A 24,083-nucleotide genomic window follows, 5' to 3' on the forward strand; every position below is an offset into this window, starting at 1 on the left:
GGCTCAGATCTGGCATTGCTATGGCTCTGGCGTAGGCTGGCGGCTACAGCTCCGATTTGACCCCTAGCCTGGGAACCTCAATATGCCATGGGTGCGGCCCTAAAAAAAAGACAAAAAAATAAAATGGAGTTTCTGTCTAGTTCATCATTTAAAAACAAGTCCTCAAGGGCCTGTTTGTGTGTGATGTTGGGTTACTTGTTATGTATGTACCTGGTTCCTCCCTTCCCGAGCTAAAAGGTAAAATTGGATGTGAACAAGTGTGTTATGGCAGTGGCGATGAGCGCCTTACAGAAGTGCAGAAATAATAAAAAGTGTCTCTGTTTTCTTCAGATGGCCTTCCTAGATCACAGGGGTCTGCGACACAATAGCGCAAAAGTACGGAGCAGAACAGCTTACCTGTTTTCTAGATTTGTCAAATCTCTCAAGTAAGTACAAAATTTCAGATATTATGTTTAATTCTTGTTTTCCGGATTGGTAAGTAAGATATAAATTATTTCCCCTAAGAACCTGTGGTAGATATGGTTTTCTGTTCTAAGGCTTTTTTTTTTTTTTTTCTTTTTTTTAATTTAGGTATTCCTTTTTTGTATCACGGTGTTGTGATTTCTTATACATTTCATTAGCCCAGGTACTTTGTTCATCATTAAACAGTGGTTTGTTTGAACACTTTGATATGTAACAACTGTCATCACTAATGATATTAATTACTTAACAGCTTTATTGCTGTGGATCAGTATATGGCTTCTTTGAAATTCTAAAGATGATATTCCTTGGAGATATATTTTTAATTTAATCTGTTTTGTACTATATTGTTCTTTACTAGTACCATTTTTTGGTATGAAAACTACTCATTCTTAGGCTTATAAAGTTGTGATTTTATTTTATTTTATTTTTGTCTTTTTAGGGCCATACCTTCAGAATATAGAAGTTCCCAGGCTAGGGGTTCATTTGCAGCTGTAGCTGCTGGGATCCTTAACACACTGAGCAAGGCCAGGGATTGAATTCGCATCCTCATGGATACTAGTCGGGTTCATTACCACACTGAGCCACAATGGGAACTCCCATAAAGTTGTAATTTAAAAAAATCATAACTAGTCTTAATAATCACGTGTGACTGGCTTACAGCTGAACTTTTTTTGTTTGTTTGTTTGTTTGTTTGTTTAGTTCTGCTTTAGGATTTGGTATTTCAGCACTTTTTCCAAACACTATTATTTACATGATTGTGGTTTTCCTTTTTACCTTTATTCAGTAAACAAATGAATCCCTTCATTGAGGATATTCTGAATAGAATACAAGATTTATTAGAGCTTACTCCACCTGTAAGTATCTGTCCTTCTAAGTGATAAGTTTTCCCCAATATTGAGGGTGCATATCCCTTTGACCTTTAGTGTTAATGCCTTTGTGGGTAGTTGGTTGTTTTTGTTTTTGTTTTAATGGCAACAGGAGGCATGCAAGGATTAGTTCTGTTTACCAAAACTCTAACAGTAAACATCCATGAGGACACCAGTTCAATCCCTGGCCTTGCTCAGTGGGTTAAAGATCTGTTGTTGCTATAAGCTGTGTTGTAGTAGGTCTCAGACGTGCCTCGAATCTGGTGTTGCTGTGGCTGTGGCATAGGCTGGCAGCATAGCTCCGATTCAACCCCTAGCCAAAAGACAAAAAAAAAAAAATACAGTAAAACAAATCATAGTATCTTACCAATGTGAGATATGGTCTGTGCCCTGTGTTCCTCAATGCTGGTGAAGTACTTTTTAGAGAAGGAAAAATTCTGTTTCTGAATTATTCTGTTTAGTACTGTGATCAAATTAGCCATTCTCAGTGAGTGCTACTAGTAAACTGAAGTTTTTCTGTGAAATTTCTGGCTTGGGGTAAAAAAATTTAAATACTGGTTGATCTATATGTCACCGTCCGTTTCACTAGAGAGGTTTGAGATACCCTGTAGTACGTTTTGACTGATAAATGTTTTTGTGTAAAGCAAAATAACGACATTGACTTTTTTTTTCATTTTATTTTATTTATTTATTTTATTATTTTTTTGTCTTTTCTAGGGCTGCTCCCGCAGCTTATGGAGGTTCCCAGGTTAGGGGTCTTATCAGAGCTGTAGCCGCTGGCCTACCCCACAGCCACAGATACTCCAGATCCCAGCCGTGTCTATGACCTACACCACAGCTCACAGCAACGCCGGGTCCTTAACCCACTGAGCAAGGCCAGGGATTGAACCTGCAACCTCATGGTTCCTAGTCGGATTCGTTAACCACTGAGCCACGATAGGAACTCCCTTTTTTTCATTTTAATGAAAGTTATTACTAGAGCTGCCACTTGAAAAAGTGTTAAACATAAAATAATACTTTGTTTTTTAAAGTAAATATCAGTATTTAGAGTACAAAGTTTGTGTAATTTCACTACACGAAAGGTTGCTAGTGAATTCTATGGTTAAATTATCTTTGCCTATGTACTGTGGAAACATATATAATAAAGTACTTCACCTAGTTAATTCCAGTTTTCCTTGGGAGTTCACACTGACCCATAAGACTTAAACATTCAAAAAGCCATACTTAGTCATACTGTCTTATGGATATTAGATTTTTTTTTTCATATAGTATATATATAAGCAAGGAATTTTACCATTCCTGTAGTCTTTTTTTTTTTTTAGTATATAAAGAGACTGAGTCCCAGTGCTTTTACTGAATGTTAACTACTTAATAGTTATAAGTACCTTACATTTATATATCTACTTTGTCTCTGTGTTCTCAACTCCTGGAGCAGTGATTAATCTTAGTGTTACTTAATAGATGTTTTAGGAGTTCCCATCATGGCACAGTGGTTAACGAATCCATCTAGGAACCATGAGGTTGCGGGTTCAATCTCTGCCCTTGCTCAGTGGGTTAAGGATCTGGCATTGCCATGAGCTGTGGTGTAGATCGCAGACGTGGCTCGGACGGCTCGGATCCCGCGTTGCTGTGGCTCTGGGGTAGGCTGGCAGCTACAGCTCCAATTAGACCCCTAGCCTGGGAACCTTCATATGCCGCAGGAGCGGCCCAAGAAATGGCAAAAAAAGACCAAAAAAAAAAAAAAAAAGATGTTTTAGTTACTTCTCTTTTTTTTTTTTTTTTTTTTTGTCTTTTTGCCTTTTCTAGAGCCACTCCCACGCATATGGAGGTTCCCAGGCTAGGGGTCTAATCGGAGCTGTAGCCACTGGCCACAGCAACGCAGGATTCGAGCCACGTCTGCGACCTACACCACAGCTCATGGCAACGCCAGATCCTTAACCCACTGGGCAAGGCCAGGAATTGAACCTGCAACCTCATGGTTCCTAGTCGGATTCATTAACCACTGAGCCCAACAGGAACTCCTTAGTTACTTCTAAATAGGTACATTTCTCTTTTAAAAGATGAGGATTTTTTTAAATAATAAAACCACCACAGAATTTATCTAAGACTAAGCTGTTAAATAATTTCTTAACAGGGAGCTTTAGTGATGAACCTAGAGGATCTTCTGATATTTTCCTGACCTCTTGGCTTCTCAGATTGCATAAATGTAAAAAAATAACAAAACTCATTAATAAAAATTGATCAATATATGAGATGTTTACTCATGACTGAGATATTTTCGTTTGCATTTGCAGTCTTATTTTCAAATGTTCTATGACTGAGATATTTTCGTTTGCATTTGCAGTCTTATTTTCAAATATTCTAAAGTAACAGCTGTTGTGTGTGTTTATTGTGTAGAGCTTGTAGTTATTTAACTCTTAAACACTCTAAAATATTAACTTGTGTGACCTTGGTGCTAAGATTCACACCTTAATACACCTCATTTTTAGCCCCCTAATGAGAACTGTTTTACAAAAGAAACCAAGTTAGAAGACAAACTAATAATTACATAATTACATATGACCATTTATGAAGTAGATGTAGAAATAGAGCCATGGTCTTTTTTTTCATGTCTTTTTTTTTTTTTTTTTTTTCAAGGACCACATCCGGAGCCTATGGAGGTTCCCAGGCTAGGGGTCAAATCCGAGCTGTAGCTGCCAGCCTACTCCACAGCCACAGCAGCACCCAATCCTTAACCCACTGAGCAAGGCCAGGGCTTGAACCCGTGTCCTCATGGATACTAGTTGGGTTCAGGTTCATTAAGTACTGAGCTACCACAGGAACTCTCGACCCATGATCTTTTAACCTCTAATTGTGTTTTTTTGTTTGTTTGTTTGTTTTCCATTATACCGTTCTGGAAAAAGTTTTATTTTATAAATATTTGATCTTTTTCAAAACAGGTTGATGTGATAGATTACATCTCCTGTCCCTCTTATTCTTATTCTGGTTAAATGAGAGGAACTGAATGAAGAAAAACTTTAATAAGACTAAGTTTTATTTTAGGAGAATGGCTACCAGTCTTTGTTGAGCAGCGATGATCAATTATTTATTTATGAGACAGCTGGAGTGCTGATTGTTAACAGTGAGTACCCAGCAGAACGGAAACAAGCATTGATGAGGAATCTGTTGACTCCACTCATGGAGAAGTTTAAAATTCTGTTAGAAAAATTGATGCTGGCACAGGATGAAGAAAGGCAGGCATCTCTAGCAGACTGTCTCAACCATGCGGTTGGATTTGCCAGGTGAGTGTGATTGCATTTAAAATTATAAAGTCATTTTCCCAGCATGCACAGAATCATTTACTTTGATTTTTTAGAACTGAGTATACATTTCTCTGTTTCCAAAACCAGGTTGTCCAGTTTTTAGACAATTAGAAAAGTTGTACTTTTCTAAATTCAATGAGTTAGAAGATTTAACTGAAGAAAGAAATAGATCACATAACATTGTATCTTTTGGGCTTGATATCTATATAAATCCTTAGCTACTCTAATTACTTTGGTATAAATTGATTGTGTATTTAAGGAGATTAGCTTAAGTATTTATATACCAATGACCTTGGGGGCTCAGTTTTGGAACCTTAAAGAGAAAGTGCTGAGGCTTCTTTTTAGTTGTTGCACTGTGTCCCAAAGATCACTCAAGCTGCCCTTTCTTTCTCTCTACTCATTTTTTTTTTTTTTTTTTAAGGGCTGCAGGTGTGGCATATGGAAGTTCCCAGGCTAGGGGTCGAATCAGAGCTACAGCTGCCAGCCTGTACCACAGCCACGCCAGATCCAGGCCACATCAAGACCCACACCACAGCTCACAGCAATGCTGGATCCTTTAGCTGACTGTGCAAGGCCAGGGATTGAACCTGTGTCCTCATGGATACTAGTCAGATTCATTACCACTGAGCTACAAAGATAACTCTTTCTCTACCTGTACTTTTTATTCACAAACAATAACATCATGAAAATTATAGAGATTTCCAACTGGAAGTTATTTAAAGAAAATGTTCTACAGAAGTCTTCAGTGCAAAAGCTCATGTTAGAGATGCTGTACAGATAACCTAAATCTGGAGTTCCTGCTGTGGTGCAGTGGGATTGGTGGTGTCTTGGGAGTACTGGGGTGCAGGTTCAATCCCCAGCCCAGCACAGTGAGTTAAAGGTCCGGCATTGCCATATCTGCAGCTTAGGTCACAGCTGTGGCTTGGATCTGATCTCTGGGCTGAGAACTCCATAAGTCTCAGGGCAGCCAAAAATGAAAAGCAAACAAAAAAAACAACTTGAGTCTAAGATTGTTTTCTAAATATAAATTGGTGGTTTCCAGATTGTGAAGTGTAGTATATTCATAGTATATAGATTTTTTTTTTTTTCTGCATGCCTTTTGTTTTGTTTTGGCCATGCTCAAAGCACGTGGAAGTTCCCAGGCCGGGGATTGAACCCACACTACAGGACCAACCTGGGCCACTGAAGTGACAACACCAGATATTTAACCTGTTGTGCCACAGGGAACGCCTCATTCATTTAATTTAACTTGAGCCCTTTCTAGAATAACTGGAAGCAGTAGTTTACAAATGACCGTATCAGCTAAAGGTGGGCATAACTGTGATATGGAAAACAAAGAATTGGCTTCCCTTGTTAGTTTTGTAATTTGTTGTGTGTTATTTTTTATTACTCCTTAAAGCATTTGAAGACTACTTAAAACTAGTTACCTAATTTTGTTTATGCAGTCGAACCAGCAAAGCTTTCAGCAACAAACAAACTGTGAAACAATGTGGCTGTTCCGAAGTTTATCTGGACTGTTTGCAGACCTTCTTGCCAGCCCTGAGTTGTCCACTGCAAAAGGATATTCTCAGAAGTGGAGTTCGGACTTTCCTTCATCGCATGATTATTTGCCTGGAGGAGGAAGTCCTTCCGTTTATTCCATCTGCTTCCGAACACATGCTCAAAGATTGTGAAGCTAAAGACCTCCAGGAATTCATTCCTCTTATCAACCAGATTACAGCCAAATTTAAGGTTAGCACAAACCTTCAGAGCTCAGAGAACTTCCTGATTATAAAATCTCCTGATTTCAAGATCAGATGTTTTTATCTTTAGATGTATTTTGGCATTTGCCCCTTGGTTTTTTTAAAGCACGAGTTACTTGGAGGCATGAATCATAAGTATTTTTATCATTCTAAAGTCAACAACACTGCCTGAACACTTAGGACAAGCTTAATAGCTGTTTTTGGTTTTTTGTTTGTTTTGTTTTGTCTTTTTAGGGCCACACCCATGGCATATGGAGGTTCCCAGGTTAGGGGTCTAATTGGAGCTGTTGCTGTCAGCTTACGCCAGACCTGAGCCACGTCTGCAACCTATACCACAGCTCACGGCAATACCTGATCTTTAACCCACTGAGCGAGGCCAGGGATCGAACCTGCAACCTCATGGTTCCTAGTCAGATTCATTTCCACTGCACCATGACAGGAACTCCTTAATAGATGTTTTAATAAGAGTAGATCTTATCTATTTTATGCCGTGGAAGAAAACTGCTAGTCTGGTGTTTTAGAGAAGAAAATAAAACAGTATTGAATACTAAGTGTTTACTAAGTGAATACTAAGACTAAATTGAAAGCACTGTAATTTGGGTGTCAAGTTGTTTTAAAATAATTCAATCTCAGTTTTATGTACAAGGAAATTTAAACTAAGCATAAGCTGGCTAGTAAAAATGGGTAACACTTAGGTAGTGCTTTCTATGTTAAAAATCTGTTCTGAGCATTTTCTTAATGCATTCATTTGATCCTTGTAACAACCCTAGACATAAGTAGTAGTATTTTATTGATGAAGAAACTGGGACACAAAAGGTAAGGAATTTGCCCAAGGGCATGTTAAGCCTGAGAGAGCAACCAGTCATTTCTAGTTTAGCAGGAGAATTTATTTACTGAGAATTTAAACTTGAAAAATTTTTATGGCAATATTTGATTGTGAGTTATGTCTGACTCAGTGTTATTTGAACCTGAATCTTGAACTGTAGAAAATGGGTTGAACTTTGATCTTGAGGCTTTCAATACTGGGTATGCGCTATAGATTTTTGTCTTAACATTAACATATGCTGGGAGTTTCTATCATAGCTCAGCAGAAATGAATCTCACTAGCATCCATGAGGACACAGATTCGATTCCTGGCCTTGCTCTGTGGGTTAAGGATCTGGCGTTGCCATGAGCTGTGGTGTGGGTTGCACACTCAGCTCGGAGCCTGCATTGCTGTGGCATAGGCCAGCTGCATTGCTGTGGCATAGGCCAGCTCCGTTTTGACCCATAGCCTGGAAACTTCCATATACCATGGTTGTGGTCCTAAAAAAGCAAACAAAAAAATAATATATGCCAACTGAATTATGTAAGTATATATCCTAAATAGAATCTCTAGAAAAAGGCTTTATGTAAATTTTTTTTCTTAAGTTTCATGTTAATTTTCTTATGTCTGAAATAGTTAATAGTTGTTTCTTCTCTTCAGATACAGGTATCCCCCTTTTTACAACAGATGTTCATGCCTCTTCTTCATGCAATCTTTGAAGTGTTGCTCCGACCTGCAGAAGAAAATGACCAGTCTGCTGCTTTAGAGAAGCAAATGTTGCGGAGGAGTTACTTCGCTTTCCTGCAAACAGTCACAGGCAGTGGAATGAGCGAAGTCATAGCAAATCAAGGTGGGGATGCATGCGGGGCCTAAATTAAATTGTCTGTTAAGCACTTGTCACAGTTCAACATCTATGTGAGCAAGAGCTAGTTGAAATAAACACTAAACTTTTGGGGATTTTTTGGTGGTTTTTTTTTGTTTGTTTGTTTTGTCTTTTTAGGGCCACTCCCACGGCACATGGAGGTTCCCAGGTTAGGGGAGGAATTGGAGCTGTAGCCACCAGCCTACGCCAGAGCCACAGCAACGTGGGATCTGAGCCGCATCTGCAACCTACACCACAGCTCACGGCAACACCGGATCCTTAACCCATTGAGCAGGGCAGGGATCAAACCCGCAACCTCATGGTTCCTAGACAGATTCGTTAACCATCAAGCCATGACAGGAATTAAACTTTTGAAGTGGTTGTATGTTGGCCACGTGGATGACAGCTCATTACTGACAGGGTGAGGATCACTTTGACATAGACGGCGTTAAAATTAATTTGTATTGTTCTGTTTTGCCTAAAGCAGTATTCCTTTTTTTTTTTCCCTCCAAGTTGATGTACAATGTTGTGTTAGTTTCAGGTGTACAGCAAAATGATTCAGTTGTGCATGTGTATACATATCTTTTTTCAGATTCTTTTCCATTATAGGTTATTGAAAGATACTGAATATAGTTCCCTGTGCTATACAGTAAATCTTTGTTGTTTTTCTGTTTTACATATCGCAGGATATATCTGTTAATTCCATACTCCTGGTTTATCCTCTCCTCTCCCTTTGGTAACCTTAAGTTTATTTTCTATGTCTGCGATGAGCTTTTCTCTTTTGTAAATAAATTCATTTGTATCATTTTTTAGATTTTGCATGTAAATGATATTCTAAGATGAGTCTTTCTCTGTCTGAGTTACCTCACTTGGTATGATAATCTCTAGGTACATCCATGTAGCTGCAAATGGTAATATTTCATTCTTTAATGGCTGAGTAATATTTCATCGTATGTATACCCTATATCTGTTTTTTCTTTTTCTTTTTCCCTTTTTGTGGGGGGGCAGTATATGGAGGTTCTCTAGCTAGGGGTCAAATCAGAGCTTCAGCTGCAGGCCTACACCTCATTCACAGCAACGCAAGATCCCAACTGCGTCTGCGACCTGCACCATAGCTCATGGCAGTGCTAGATCCTTAACCCACTGAGTCAGGCCGGGGAGCGCACCCAAATCCTCATGGATGCTAGTCAGATTCATAACCCACTGAGCCTCAGTGAGAACTCCTACCCTGTATCTTCTTTATCCATTAGTCTGTTGATGGATAGTTAACTTGCTTCCATGTCTTTTTTCTTTCTTTCGGCTGCATGTGTGGTCAAACCCTTGCCACAGCAGTGACATTGCCAGATCCTTAACCTGTTGAGTCACAAGAGAACTCCTTCCATGTCTTGACTATTGCAAATAGAGCTGCTGTAAACATTGATGTGCATATATCTTTTTGAATTAGTCTTTTCATCTTTTCCAGGTGTCTGCCCAGGAGTGGCATTGCAGGATTATGTGGTAGTTCTGCTTTTACTTTTTTAAGGAACCACCATAGTGTTACCCATAGTGGCTGTACCAATTTACATTCCCACCAACAGTATAGGAAGGTTCCCTTTTCTCCATACCCTCTCCAATATTTATTGTTTGTAGCCCTCTTAATGGCCTTTCTGACTACAGTGACACGTCGTTGTAGTTTTGATTTGCATTTCTCTAATAATTAGCAATGCTGAGCATCTTTTCGTGTGCCTGTTGGCCATCTTGGTATTGGCCAGTTGTGTCTGATCACTATGCAGAGTGATAAATATACTTCATGATACAATCCTCTATTTGAATATCTATATGTATATGCATAAGGAACTGAAAGAAAAACATGATGAAGTAGAACAACAGCCTCTGATTTTCTATTCACATCATTCTGTTTCACTGATGTTGCTGGTCATGTGTGTCTTCTCCAGAGAAATGTCTGTTTAGATCTTCTGTCCATTTTTTGATTGAGTTGTTTGGTTTTTGGGGTTTTTTGGTTTTTGCTTTTTAGGGTCACACCTGCAGCATATGGAGGTTCCCAGGCTAGGGGTCGAGTCAGAGCTGCAGCTGCCAGCCTATACCACAGCCAGATCCAGGCCAAATCTGCAGTGTACACCACAGCTCACAGCAATGCCAGATCCTTAGCCCACTGAGCAAGGCCGGGGATTGAACCCACTGAGCCACAATGGAAGCTCCCAGTTTGTTTGTTTGTTTGTTTGTTTGTTTTTATTGACTTGTATGAGCTATTGTATATTTTGGAAATGAATCCCTTGTCAAGTCACATTGTTTGCAAATATTTTCTTTCAGTCCATATATTATTTTTTCATCTTGTTACTTTTCTGTGCAAACTCTTATAAGTTTGATTAGGTCCCCTTTCTTTTTTTATTGTCTTTTTGCCTTTTCTAGGGCCGCTCCCTCGGCATTTGGAGGTTCCCAGGCTAGGGGTCCAATCGGAGCTGTAGCCGCTGGCCTACGCCAGAGCCACAAGCAACGCCAGATCCGAGCCACGTCTGTGACCTACATCACAGCTCACGGCAACCCTGGATCCTTAACCCATTGAGTGAGGCCAGGGATCAAACCCTCAACCTCATAGTTCCTAGTTGGATTCATTAACCTCTGCGCCACGATGGTAACTCCCCCCATTTGTTTATTTTTGCTGCTATTTCTTTTGCCTTGCAAGACTAAGGAAATATCATTGCAGTTTATGTCAGAATGTTTTGCATATGTTCTCTTCTAAGAGTGTATGGTGTCCTTTAGGTTTTTAAGCTATTTTGAGTTTATTTTTGTACATGGTTTGAGGGAGTGTTCTGAGTATATTGATTTACGTAAGGCTGTCCAGCTTTCCCAACATTACTTGTTGAAGAGACTATCTTTTCTCCATTATATATTCTTGCCTTTTTTGTTGAATTTTTGACTGTGGTAGGGGTGCAAGTGTTTATTTCTATACCCTCTGTTCTGTTCCATTGATCCATATGTCTGCTTTTGTGCCAATACCACACTCTTTTGTTTTTTGTCTTTTGTCTTTTTTGGGGGGGCTGCACCGCAGCATATGGAGGTTCCCAGGCTAGGGGTCTGTTTGGAGCTGTAGCTACTGGCCTATGCCACAGCCATAGCAACTCGGGGTCCAAGTCACATCTGTGATCTCTACACCACAGCTCAAGGCAACGCCAGATCCTTAACCCACTGAGTGAGGCCAGGGATCAAACCCTCAACCTCATGGTTACTAGTCAGGTTCATTAACCACTGAGCCATGATGAGAACTCCTGTTTTGTTATAGTATTGTAGTATTTATTTGGTAATTGTATTATTGTCTGACGTCTGGGAGGGTCATTTCTTGGTTCTTTTTCCTCAGGATTCTTCTGGCAATTCTGGGTCCTTTGTAGTTTCATATAAATTTTTGGATTGTTTGTTCTAGCTCTGTGGAAAATGTCATGGGTATTCAATAGGGATAACATGAAATTTGTAGATTGCTTTGGGAAGAATGACGATTGTAACAGTATTCTTCCAATCTAAGAATATGGGATATCTTTCTATTTCTTTGAGTCATCTTCACTTTCCTTTATCAATATTTTATAGTTCTTAGTATATATATAGGTCTTTCACTTCCTTTGTTAGATTTATTCCTAGGTGGTTTTTTTGTCTTGTTTTTTATGTGATCTGTAATGTGATTTTTTGTTTTTGTTTTTACTTTTTCTGATATTATGTTGAGATATGTTCCCACCATACCTACTTTGGTGAGAGATTTTTTTTTAATTATGAATGGATGTTGACTTTTATCAAATGCTTTTTCTGCATCTACTGAGATGATCATGAGGTTTTTGTCTTTTGTTTTGCTGACGTGATATATCACACTGATTGACTTGCACTATGTTTAACCATCTTTGTGACCCTGAAATGAATCCAACTTGATTATGGTGTATCATCCTTTTTATGTGTTGTTGAATTTGATTTGCTCTTTTTATTTTATTTTATTTTTAGGGCCACACCTACAGCATATGAAGTTCTCAGGCTAGGGGTCAAATCAGAGCTGTAGCTGATACCTACACCACAGCTCACGGCAACGCTAGATCCCCGACCCACTGAATGAGGCCAGGGATTGAACCCAGATCCTCATGAATACTAGTTGGATTCATTTCCACTATGCCACTGTGGGAACTCCCTGATTTGCTCATATTTTGTTGAAGAGTTCTGCATTTGTATTCACCAAAGATAGTGGCCTATAACTTTCTTTTATGCAGTGTCCTTTTTTTTTTTGCTTTTTAGGGCTGCACATGCAGCATATGGGAGTTCCCAGATTAGGAGTCAAATTGAAGTTACAGCTGCTGGCCTGTGCCACAGCCGTAGCAACACAGGGTCCAAGCTGTGTGTGCAACCTACACCACAACTCACAGCAACACTGGATCCCTGACCCACTGAACAAGGCCAGGGATCAAACCCAGATCCTCATGAATACTAGTTGGATTCATTTCCACTGCGCCACAATGGGAACTCCTTTTTTTTTTTTTTTTTGTAGTGTGTTTGTCTCATTTTAGTATCAGGGTGATGGTGGCTTCATAAAAGGACTTTGGGAGTGTTCCTTCCTCTTCAGTCTTTTGCAAGAGTTTGATAAGGATAGGTGTAAGTCCTTTGTATGTTTGATAGAATTCCCCAATTGGGCCAAATGGTCCTGGACATTTGCTTGCAGAGAGGTTTTTTAAATTATGGATTCTATTTTACTTAGTGATTAGTCTGTTCAAATTATCTCTTCTTGATTCAGTTTTGATAGGCTCTGTGTTTCTAGAAACTTGTCCATTTTCTTCTAAGTTGTCCATTTTTGTTACATAACTGTAGTATTTTCTTATGGTTTTTTGTTTGTTTTTTTTTTTTTTTTTGTATTTCTGAATATCAGTTATTTCTCCTGTTTCATTTCTTATTTTGTTTCCTTGGGTTCTCTTTTTTTCTTGGTAAGGCTGGCTAGAGGTTGATTTTTATCCTTTAAAAAAAAACCCAGCTATTGTTTTTTAATCTCTATTTATTTCCTCTCTGATCTTTATCATTTTCCTTCTGCTGACTTTAGGTTTTGTTGGTTCTTTTTCTAGTACTTTTAGGTGATAGGTTAAGTTGTTTATTTGAGATTTTTCTTGTTTTTTGAGGAGGGCCTATATTATGAGAACTTGCCTCTTAGGACTTCTTTTGCTACATCCCAAGATTTTGTATGGTTGTGTTTTCATTATCCTTTGTCTAGAGGTATTTTTTTATTTTTTCCTTAATTTTATCACTGACCCATTAGGTGTTTTTTTGGTTTTTTGTTTTTTGTTTTAGTAGTGTGTTGTTGAGTGTCCATGTAGCTATTTTTTTCTTGTTTTTCTTTTTGAGGTTGATTTCTAATTTCATGCCATTGTAGTCAGATGGTGGCTACTTGCCAGAATTTGACTCTTAGGGCCATTGTGCCATTTTGAAATTAAAAATAAGTGAGATTATATAGATTAACAAAGAGAATTTTTCTATTTGAAATGCAGAGAGAAAAATAATAAGAGAATAGTGATTTTTTTTTTAAGCTTTTATGTCTAAAATTTAGGAACTAAATTGATCAAAATTGAGGGGTTGGGGGGGTGTTTTTGTTTTTCATTTTGGTTTGTTTTTGGTTTTTTTGCCGCCCTGTGGCTTATTGAGTTCCTGGGCCAGGAATCAGACCCAAGCTATAGTTATGAACTAAGCTGGAGCTGAGGCCACGCTGGATCCCTAACCCACTATGGTGGGTTGGGTATCACATCTGTGTCCCAGAGCTCCCAAGATGCCTCTGATCCCTTTGCACCACAGCGGAAACTCTTTTTTTTTTTTTTTTTTTTTTTTTTTTTAATGGCTGCGCTCGAGGCATGCAGAAGTTCCCAGGCCAGGATTTGAATCCTCGGGTGTGGCAATGACCAGATCCTTAAACTTCTGTGTCTGCCAGGCCTGATGATCACACCTGTGCTCTGCAGCAACCAGAGCCACTGCAGTTAGATTCCTAACCCACTGCGCCACAGTGGGGATTCCAAATTGAGCAATCTTATCTTGTCTTGTTACTATATACAAAGTGAGAACTTGGGTTTCCCTTTTAGTTCTTTCAGAGATTGAACACAAGTTTTTTTTTTCTTCAGGTGCAGAGAATGTTGAACGTGTGCTGATTACTGTTATTCAAGGAGCAGTCGAATATCCAGATCCAATTGCCCAGAAAACGTGTTTTATCATCCTCTCTAAGTTGGTAGAACTCTGGGGTAAGATGATTTTCTTATAAAAACTTCATTTCCCAACCTGTTTCTTAAGAAAATAGAGATGAAATGGGATCCTAGCCTTAACATAGACAGGAGCTGGGAGTTGATAGACAAGAGCCAGGAGTTGATTTTCCCCCAGTGTTAAATTAAATGACTTTCTTCATACAAGATGAAAATTTGAATTCTTTTAACAGGAGGTAAAGATGGACCAGTGGGATTTGCTGATTTTGTTTATAAGCACATTGTCCCTGCATGTTTCCTAGCACCTTTAAAACAAACCTTTGACCTGGCAGATGCACAAACAGTATTGGTAAGCACCTAGGAATCTCTTGTTTACCTTGTAACAAGATCTCATGTGTTCCAACTTAGAATTTCTTATTTAATACCAGGTTAATTATAGTAGATTTCAATGCCTTTTTATTTTTCTTTGACAATTTCAAATTAGGATTCATTTTTTAAAAGTTTGATAGCTTTTGGAGTTCCTGTCGTGGCGCAGTGGTTGACGAATCCAACTAGGAACCATGAGGTTGCGGGTTCGATCCCTGCCCTTGCTCAGTGGGTTAACGATCCGGTGTTGCCGTGAGCTCTGGTGTAGGTTGCAGACTCGGCTCGGATCCTGCGTTGCTGTGGCTCTGGCGTAGGCCAGCAGCTACAGCTCTGATTGGACCCCTAGCCTGGGAACCTCCATATGCCGCGGGAGCGGCCCAAAGAAATAGCAAAAAGACAAAAAAAAAAAAAAAAAAGTTTGATAGCTTTTGTATAATCAGTGGATTGTTATTTACATCTTGATGGTAAAGTCGAATAGATGAAATCTAAGCATTTCCATTGTGGCACAGCAGAAATGAATCTGACTAGTATCCATGAGGATGTGGGTTCAATCCCAGGCCTTGCTCAGTGGGTTGGGGATCTGGTATTGCTGTGAGCTGTGGTGTAGGTTGCAGCTGCAGCTCAGATTTGGTATTCCTGTGGCTGTGGTGTAGGCCGGCAGCTCTAGTTCTGATTCGACCCCTAGCCTGGGAGCTTCCATGTGCTGTAGGCGGGGCCCTAAAAAGCAAAAAAAAAAAAAAAATCTAGCTCCTCCAACTTTAACAGCCAAGACCATGAAAGGGTACATAATGCAAACATCCCTTAAAGCTTGACTGAGTTATTCATTTCCTGCCACTACTTTCATTCTAAAGCTTGTGCTTAATGTTTTGGGGTTTGTTCCTAACCATTAAGAGTAACTTCCTCTTCCTTGATGATAGATTCCCCAAATCTCATCTTCAGATTGCTTAATGTCAAGCATTTGTCCTTTATGCACTTCCCCAGGACCTAGTAAAAGCTAGATTTCATAATTATCCTTTATTCTGTTGAGAACATTTTTGTATTTTTCTGTTTTTCTATTTTTTTTAAATTTTCTATCTCACCCATTTGTTCCATCTGCCCACCTGTTACCTTTCCTGCCTCCGTCCTTTCTTTGGAGGTAAATGTTAATGAGCAGTGGCCAGGGAAATAAAAGTTGGATTAGTAACCAAGAAATGACTTTATTAAAATTCTTAAACTTGTTTTTCATAGGCTTTATCCGAGTGTGCAGTGACACTGAAAACAATTCATCTCAAACGGGTAAGCTTTGTACTCCATGTCCCTTCATTTTCATCTCACATGTTTATTTGTTATGGTTTTAATTGAGTATGTCTTGTTCCTGAAAGCTGTGTTTTTATAACAAGTTAATTAATAACTTCATTTATGACTTCTTTGGAGGGAGAGATTGAATCAAAGTAGCAGTATCCTTTGTTGTCCTTTTTGTTTTGGGTAACAGGAAGGTTAAAAGAGTTGTTTGTTTGGTTTGACAAACAATGTGAAAAATCTTAAGCAGAATTTCAAGATTCAGATTTCACTACCTAGTAGGATCTTCACAGATTTGTCCACTTTCTAAGTGTTACAGATTGGTTAGAGCACTTCCTTATTTTAGAATATTCTTTCTCCTTGTCATTCTAATCACTTGTATCAATCACAAATGATTCTCGGTTCAGTCTAGCCGATGTGTTGTTTGCCTTATTCAGTATTTTTAAATAATTGAAATTGTGTTTAATTCGAGTTGATTGCCAACATTTAAAAATCAGGGGGTGTTTTTGTTTTAAACAAAAATTTCAATTTCTAACTTCTCAGAGTCAGGATGCCAACACAGGACTAGCATTCCCACATATCTACCTACAGTCATCTAATGAGCATCAGCTTCTCTCAAACCACCGCCCCTCCAAAAAAAAGAGCATGGGATCTTGTTCAGAGTTTCCATCCAGTCTACTTCCTCATCTGAACTTGAATTTTTGATTCTGAATGAGATTTGAAGGGCTTTGAATCCAGCATTTCTCTATGCCTGTTATATACTAGGGTGAGGGGTATGTGTTTGAGGGCCACAGGGGACCTGTATAAAGATTAATTAAAAAGTCCCCCAATATTTTGGGGGTTTAGAATCAAAGGAGACTGGTTCATAAATAATGGGTAAATAAGTACTTTAATACAGATATATTAAACTAATATGTTTGTACTCAATGCAGTAAGGTAGAACTATGATGAACAAAGAGCTTTGCCTATGAGGGCAGTCTAAGACAGCCATTGGAAAGAGCGGATTTTTTCTTTTTTTTTTTTTTTTTTTTTGATGGACCTTAAAATGTAGATTTATTGGACTGACAAGGAGGAACTGGCCTTCTGGGGAAAGTTAAGTGGTGGTGTGTGAAGACAGATTAGATGTCACATGATAGACCTAGTAGAAAATAGTGTTATTCTTTTTAGCTACGGTTTAGAGGCAGAATAGCTAAAAATGGGACAAGGTATATAGTATGTGTGAAAAGTTGGGAAGTCATTAGGCAGTGGGGTTGTAATTTAGGATAGCAAAGTGGAAAAAATGTTTACAGAGCTCTTTGAAATATGGGTCTGAAGCAGTTAGAACTAAATACTGATTTTGGAGTCCTCAGTTTATAGTTAGTTCAGTTGAAGTAGTAGGAATTAGTGAGACTTTCTAAGACTAGGACAGAGAGAACTTAGGCTGAAGTAAGAATCAAGAGAAAGCTAGAAGTAGAACCAAAGGTATGAAAGTTAAGGGAAGAGAGTCATGAGAGAGAAGTCTGGCTAATATTGTTGGATGCTTGAGTCAGAGGATGAGGAGTAATAAACAGGAAGAGTGGTATTTGTCTTGTCTTTAGAGCTGTCATTTAGAATTGAATCAAACGGAACATTTTATTTGAAAATATTTTGCTTCATTATTCTATTTTCTCACTTATTTATCTGACTGATTTCCTCATGAAGTATAAGTTTACTTTTCCTGATCAAAACAAACAAACAAAAACTATACGATCTTGAAGTGCAAAGAAAGGGTTTATGTGGTGATGAGCAGTGCATGGGCAGTAAGTATTGGGAGAGGAGACTAAAGAAAAAGGTGAGAAGGAAAGTAGAAGTGATCTGAGAAACATTCCCAAGCAGTGCAGTGCTACCTCCTTTCAGGAACAGGTTTTCTCTGAAGGGTCCCTAAGTTGTGACCTAAACTGACTGGGTTAGAGGTCCAGGAGTCAAAGAATCCTTTGATTGAGGAGCAGTAATATTAATAGGAAATCCAGGTGTTAATGCAGGGAGAAGTATATCAAGGAGAGTTAGATTAATTTCACTTTGGTAACTGTTAGTTTCAGTTGGACCAGGTTGGAGTCATCAACACATAAAGCTTTTAAGATAGATGCAATGTTTGTTTTTTTGTTTTAAGTGTTAGATTTATTACATTTGGTTGAGTCCACGGTCTCAGAAACAAATTGCTATAGGAAAACTATTTTTGAAGTATATCCTATGTTCCTTTGTAACTGAAGAAAAGGGGTGAGGGTTAGGGGTTAGTTTGTGGAATTCTACCCCATTCTCTCTACCAAGTTTACCCTTAGCACCCCCCCGCCCCGCCCCAGAAAACTATTGTTATAGTTTAAGCATCTAGAATTACTGGAGTTGACAATGAAGAGCAATGGTTTTATTAATTTTTTTAATATTTTATTTATCTTCACACTTTCTATGTTTCCTTTTTTTTTTTTTTTTTTTTTTTTTTGTCTTGTGTCTTTTGTCTTTTCAGGGCTGTAGCTGTGGCATATGGAGGTTCCTAGGCTAGGGGTCGAATCAGAGCTGTAGCTGCCGGCCTACACCACAGCTCACAGCAATGCCGGATCTTTAACCCACGGAGTGAGGCCAGGGATCGAACCCTCCTCCTCTTGGATACTATTCCGGTTCGTTAACCACTGAGCCACGGTGGGAACTCCAAAGAGCAATGGTTGTAGAAGTCAGGTGACCTGCTATTTACTTAGTACAGACTTAATAAACAACAGACTGGACAAATCACCCTATCTTTCTGGGTCTTGGTTTCCTCACTTGGCTATGAAGTTGCTGTTTCCTAGTTTGTTGAACAGGAAGGCAGATGTTCCTTATCTTGACGTTACCCAAGGACTTCCGCCCCTGTACCCAGAGACACCCTCCAGTCCATTCAATGATAGACTGAACAAGGGGCACCTCTCTTTGCTGTTTCCTTTTAGTGTGTGGAACCAGGCTCTGAAATTGGGGCCTCCTGTCTTCAGAAGACTATTTGTGTTCTCTTTAGCTCTACATAACACTAAAGCAGAGACTCTAAAGCCAGACTTCAGAACAAAGCAGTCTGGCTTTAGTCTCTGCTCTTAATCACAACACCATGTTGTGTTTAAAGTGTACATGTGTTCCAATTTAATTTTCAGGGTCCAGAATGTGTTCAGTATCTTCAGCAAGAATACTTGCCTTCGTTGCAAGTAGCTCCGGAGATAATACAGGTAAGAGCTGTTCTAGCAGATTTTCCTCTTAAAGAAATATAGCTTTGTAATTGGATCTAAATTTTGATTCAAGAAAGCAAAACTACATTCACCTTGATGTTTTACTATGTATAGGATAGCAGAAATCCAAACTTCAAGGGGTCTGTGAAATCGAATAGGAAAAAATTAAATTTTTATTTTCACTACCTTTAACAGAAATTCAGTTTCCTACCATTGTGTAGATGACAGATCACTGCAGTATTTCCATTACCCATGGCTTTGTCACCAGTAGAAATCACATATTTTGATATCACATTCGTTGTTACAGAGATCTTGAAATACTGTTTCTATGCATCAGTTTTTTGGGATCGCAAGTTAAGATATTCCACTAGACCTGTTATCTTGAGTCAGTAAGTCTTATTATTCTACCACATAGCAAAATACATTTGATAGCAGTAATTCATTATAATTAGTTTCCTTTGTAATCCCATCTATTGTAAGTATATTTTTTTAAAAAACATTCTGAGGCATTCCCATTGTGGCTTAGTGTTTAACGAACCTGACTAGTATCCATAAGACGTGGGCTCAATCCCTGGCATTGCTTAGTGGGTTAAGGATCTCGTGTTGCCATGAGCTGTGGTATAGGTCGCAGACATGGCTTAGCTCCGATTCGACCCCTAGCCTGGGAACCTCCATATGCCGCGGGTGTGGCCCTAAAAAGACCAAAAAAACCAAAACCACTCTGAAAGAAGTTCCAGAAGGTTCACCCAGACTATCGGAGGGAGCTGTGGCACACAAACCTCTGTTCTGTAGGCTTGTGCCATGTACTTGATTTTACATAGGCCAAGCTTGCCAGTTTTGTGTGTGTGTGTGTGTTGTTTTTTTTTTTTTTTTTTTTTTTTTTGGTCTTTTTAGGGCTACACCCACGGCTTGTGGAGGTTCCCAGACTAGGGGTCTAATCAGAGCTGTAGCCACCGGCCTACATCAGAGCCACAGCAACGCGGGATCCGAGCCGCATCTGCAATCTACACCACAGCTCACGGCAACGCCAGATCCTTAACCCACTGAGCGAGGCCAGGGATCGAACCCACAACCTCATGGTTTCTAGTCGGATTCGTTTCCACTGTGCCACGATAGGAACTCCCAAGCTTACCAGTTCTTAATTTGTAAATCTGAAACCATATTTTGATATAAGTGGCTGAAAGCTATCTTATACTTTTGCACCATTTCAGTCATTTTTATGATGGCATTCAGTTGTTTTCTGGGCATACAATTATCCAGACTTCTGATCCTATACCATGGAGAGCTAATAAAGTATCACAGTTCTGATTAGAACTAGAGTTAGAATCTCAGAACTCTAAAAATTGTTTCTTTGTCAACAGTGTTTGATAATGCTGTTTTATAAGAGGACCTGGAGTTCCGTTATGGCACAGTGGAAACAAATCCGACTAGGAACTATATATAAGAGGAACTGAAAAAATTGAACATAGGAGTTATCATAAAACTTATTTTTAATGAATTTATGGCTCTTAATGACATATCTTCAACTTGGATATTTCTTAGTTATCATTTGTTGCATAAGTAAATTAATATTTTATGAAAATAACGCATTACTGATTATTCATACGATCTTAATGCACATGAAAAATAGAAATATACCAGAGTTCTCTTGAGGCTCAGCAGGTTAAAAATCTGGCATTGTCACTGCAATAGTTCAAGTTCCTGCTGTGATGCAGATTCGATCCTTGCCCTGGTTGCAGTAAGGATCCAGCTTTGCTGCAACTGCAGTCAAAAAAAGGGAAGAAACAGAAAGTAGATGACAGGGGCTGGTGGAAGGAGAAAGGCGGGATTGTTCAGCGGATGCAGAGTTTCAGTTTTGCAAGATGAAAAAATTCTAGAGATCCATCATGTAACACTGTGCAAACAGTTAACACTGCTGTACTGTACACATAAAGACGGTAAAGGTGGTCAGTTTTGTGGGTTTTTCACTCACAATTTAAGAGGAGTATTGTGGTTTTGAAGTATGATGAATCTAATACAGATACTCATTCTTTTTTCTCTACTCCTCTCCCGGTCCCTCAGGAGTTTTGTCAAGCGCTTCAGCAGCCTGATGCTAAAGTTTTTAAAAACTACTTAAAGGTAGGTATTTGGAAGTCTTCATTCAGTTAGGTAATGTTTCAGAACCAAGAGAGAAAATTTATTGCAGGTTACTGGGTCGTACTGTAGTTTGACTAACAGTTAGGTATTTCGGGGTCTCTTTGCTCTAAAACCTGCCTCTAAGAATCCACAGTTAGTAGATGTTATACTTTATTTATTTACTTATTTATTTATTTTGTCTTTTTGCCTTTTCAAGGGCCGCTCCCATGGCATATGGAGGTTCCCAGGCTAGGGGTCTAATCGGAGCTGTTGCTGTCGGCCTACGCCAGAGCCACAGCAACTCGGGATCTGAGCCGCATCTGTGACCTACACCACAGCTCATGGCAACGCCGGATCCTTAACCCACTGAGCAAGGCCAGGGATCGAATCTGCAACCTCATGGTTCCTAGTCGGGTTCGTTAACCACTGAGCCACAACGGGAACTCTTAGATGTTATACTTTAGAGTTTTCTGTAAAACCCCTTTCATCCGAGCTTCTACAAAAGATGATAGAAAGTTAGATAAGCACACTGAATGTGTGTGTACCTGAGCATGTTGGTATGAAAATGTCAGTTTTCTTTTACAGTTTTGTGATATAATTAAATAGGAACTAGAGGATTGGGGGAGCGAGGAGAACAAGTAATGTTTAAGAACAGCTGCTCACGGAGTTCCCATTGTGGTGCAATGGAAATGAATCCAACTAGCATCCATGAAGATGTGGGTTTGATCCCTGGCCTTGCTCAGTGGGTTAAGGATCTGGCATTGCCATGAGTTGTGATGTAGGTGGCAGACTCGGCTTGGATCCTCCATTACTGTGGCTGTGGTGTAGACCGGCAGCTGTAGCTCCGATTTGACCCTGGGAATCTCCCTATGCCACGGGTGTGGCCCTAAAAAGCAAAAAAAAAAAGAACAGCTGCCCATATTGAGTTGAAAGAACTAAAAATAAAAAAAATAAAAAAACAGAAGTATGAGTTATTTAGTTATATCCTATCTTGAAACTTTTGAATTGCTAAAGGAGACCAAAAATAGAATCCTCAAACTTGGCCATTAAAGCTCTTTTTACATTCATAAAAGGACCAATTTCCAGCAAACCTCCAAGTTGGCAAGAAATACCAAATGTTTATTTGGTATTCATTTATACTGTTAAGTCTGTGAAACAGAACTGTCTTTCTGTCACCCAGGTAGTCAGTCATTCAGTACTCTGTGACTGCTTTTTATGTCACAGGTACTATGCTGACTGCTGCAGATGCCAATATGTGTGACTTGTCCCTGCCCACAAGGAGCTCATGGTCTAGAAATACAAAGTTACATTGTGACAGGATGAGAAAGAGTTCTTTATTTTTATTTATTATTTTCACTCAACAAACTTAAGGGTAAAGCACTGCTAAATTTCTTGTTGGCAGGCAACTTCATGAGTGGCTCTCTGGTACCTTTGCCCAAGGCATTCAAGACAAGGGGCTTTGCTGATAAATAAGTGTGCTTTGACTTTGGCTCACACATGGTCCCTTGCCAGTTCCCCCCCACCCCCAGTAGTAGTTTATCACCTTAAACTGACAAAAGAGTTTGTGAGAAGATAGTGAGAGTTACTTTTTTGAGAACAATCCCCCGCCCCACCCCCCCATTTCCCCAAAACACAAAGTGCCTGTGGCGGTGACCTCTGTTGAAGGGCTGTTAAAGGACTAAAGGACTGAACAACGAACTCTCTGTTAGAGGTATCTGGAACAGCAGATCTAGGAACTTTGTAGCAGGCTTGTGCTTTAAACATATGCATCCAAACAGCGTGTATAAAATCTTCCTCCCAAGCCCAACTTCTCTTCAGTGATAGCATTATCTCAGTGATAGCATTATCCTTCTAGTTGGAAAAAATGAAGTGCCTTCTTTTGTGCCCACTCTCTTCCTGTGTGATTGATCCTTACATCTTGCTGATTGTTTCCTCCTCGCTCTCTCCCTTCCTTTCTGTCTGTACTGCTGCCACTCCGGTGTAGGCTTCTGTTATCCCTCTAACTTCCCTTCTCTTGTTCTGTCCAGGCTGATCTGTCTGAAAACATTGAAGAGTCCTCTGAAATTCATTCCCCTTCTTCTTCACAATCTTCATAAACCTATTGTTAACTACAAACAAGGACAAATTTCTTAGTTTGGCATTTAGGTGTTTTCTTTTTATTTCCATATTCTGATCTCAGACTACCTTTATTCTCTTTTTTTTTCCTTTTGTTTTTGGTCTCTTTTGGGCCAGACCCACAGCATATGGAAGTTCCCAGGCTAGGGGTCAAATCAGAGCTGTAGCCACTGGCCTACTCCACAGCTCACAGCAATTTGGGATCCTTGACCCACTGAGTGAGGCCAGGGATCAAACCACTGAGTGAGTCCAGGGATCGAACCTGACATCCTCATGGTTACTAGTTGGGTTTCCACTGAGCCACAACGGGAACTCCAGGAACAACAGTCTTTACTAGTCCTGCTATTCTTCAAAAATTCTGCCTTATTAGCGCCTTTCTCCTTTATGAATTTTGCTCATTTTTCCAGACTTAGCTCAAGCATGGTCTCTTTAATTAAGGCTATTTTTTGTCCATATAGTGATGATTCTTTTCTCTCCCCTTAGTGGATTGCCAGTAATTGTTAACTGAATGTCTGCTCTACTAGGTATTAGGAATATAATTAATGATCAATACAATCCTTATCAATACAGTCCTTATCCACAATGAGCGTACTGCCTACATTTACTCTTTCTAGTGCTCACTCAACATGTCCCTAACTATGGAAGGTAGTAATATTGGGCCAGTGCCTAGCACAACCTCTAGCCTACTCGCTCATGGTCTCAAGTGTTGAATTTAAAGTATTTTTTTAATAATCAAATAAACAGTAAATTCCATAAGGGATAACAACTGCTGT

General features: G+C 39.3%; 1 protein-coding gene across 10 annotated transcripts in view; it reads left to right on the forward strand.

Moving 5' to 3' along the window:
• The window catches only part of XPOT (exportin for tRNA), a 196,424-nt gene that overhangs the window by 171,363 nt on the left and 978 nt on the right, over positions 1–24,083 (forward strand). For all 10 annotated transcript variants that reach the window (XM_084956255.1, XM_084956256.1, XM_021091942.2 and 7 more), the window contains 10 exons: positions 331–425; positions 1,247–1,316; positions 4,371–4,609; positions 6,076–6,361; positions 7,838–8,027; positions 14,162–14,278; positions 14,470–14,585; positions 15,830–15,877; positions 19,009–19,080; positions 21,142–21,198. In XM_084956255.1, coding sequence (XP_084812381.1) covers positions 331–425; positions 1,247–1,316; positions 4,371–4,609; positions 6,076–6,361; positions 7,838–8,027; positions 14,162–14,278; positions 14,470–14,585; positions 15,830–15,877; positions 19,009–19,080; positions 21,142–21,198 — 1,290 coding nt within the window. The remainder of the gene's footprint in view (positions 1–330; positions 426–1,246; positions 1,317–4,370; positions 4,610–6,075; positions 6,362–7,837; positions 8,028–14,161; positions 14,279–14,469; positions 14,586–15,829; positions 15,878–19,008; positions 19,081–21,141; positions 21,199–24,083) is intronic.

Source organism: Sus scrofa, chromosome 5, assembly GCF_054392235.1.
Source record: "Sus scrofa isolate SSC_HxYL_T2T_F1_AM1 chromosome 5, Sscrofa_HxYL_maternal_Yorkshire_Landrace_v2.0, whole genome shotgun sequence".
Lineage (NCBI taxonomy): Eukaryota > Metazoa > Chordata > Mammalia > Artiodactyla > Suidae > Sus > Sus scrofa.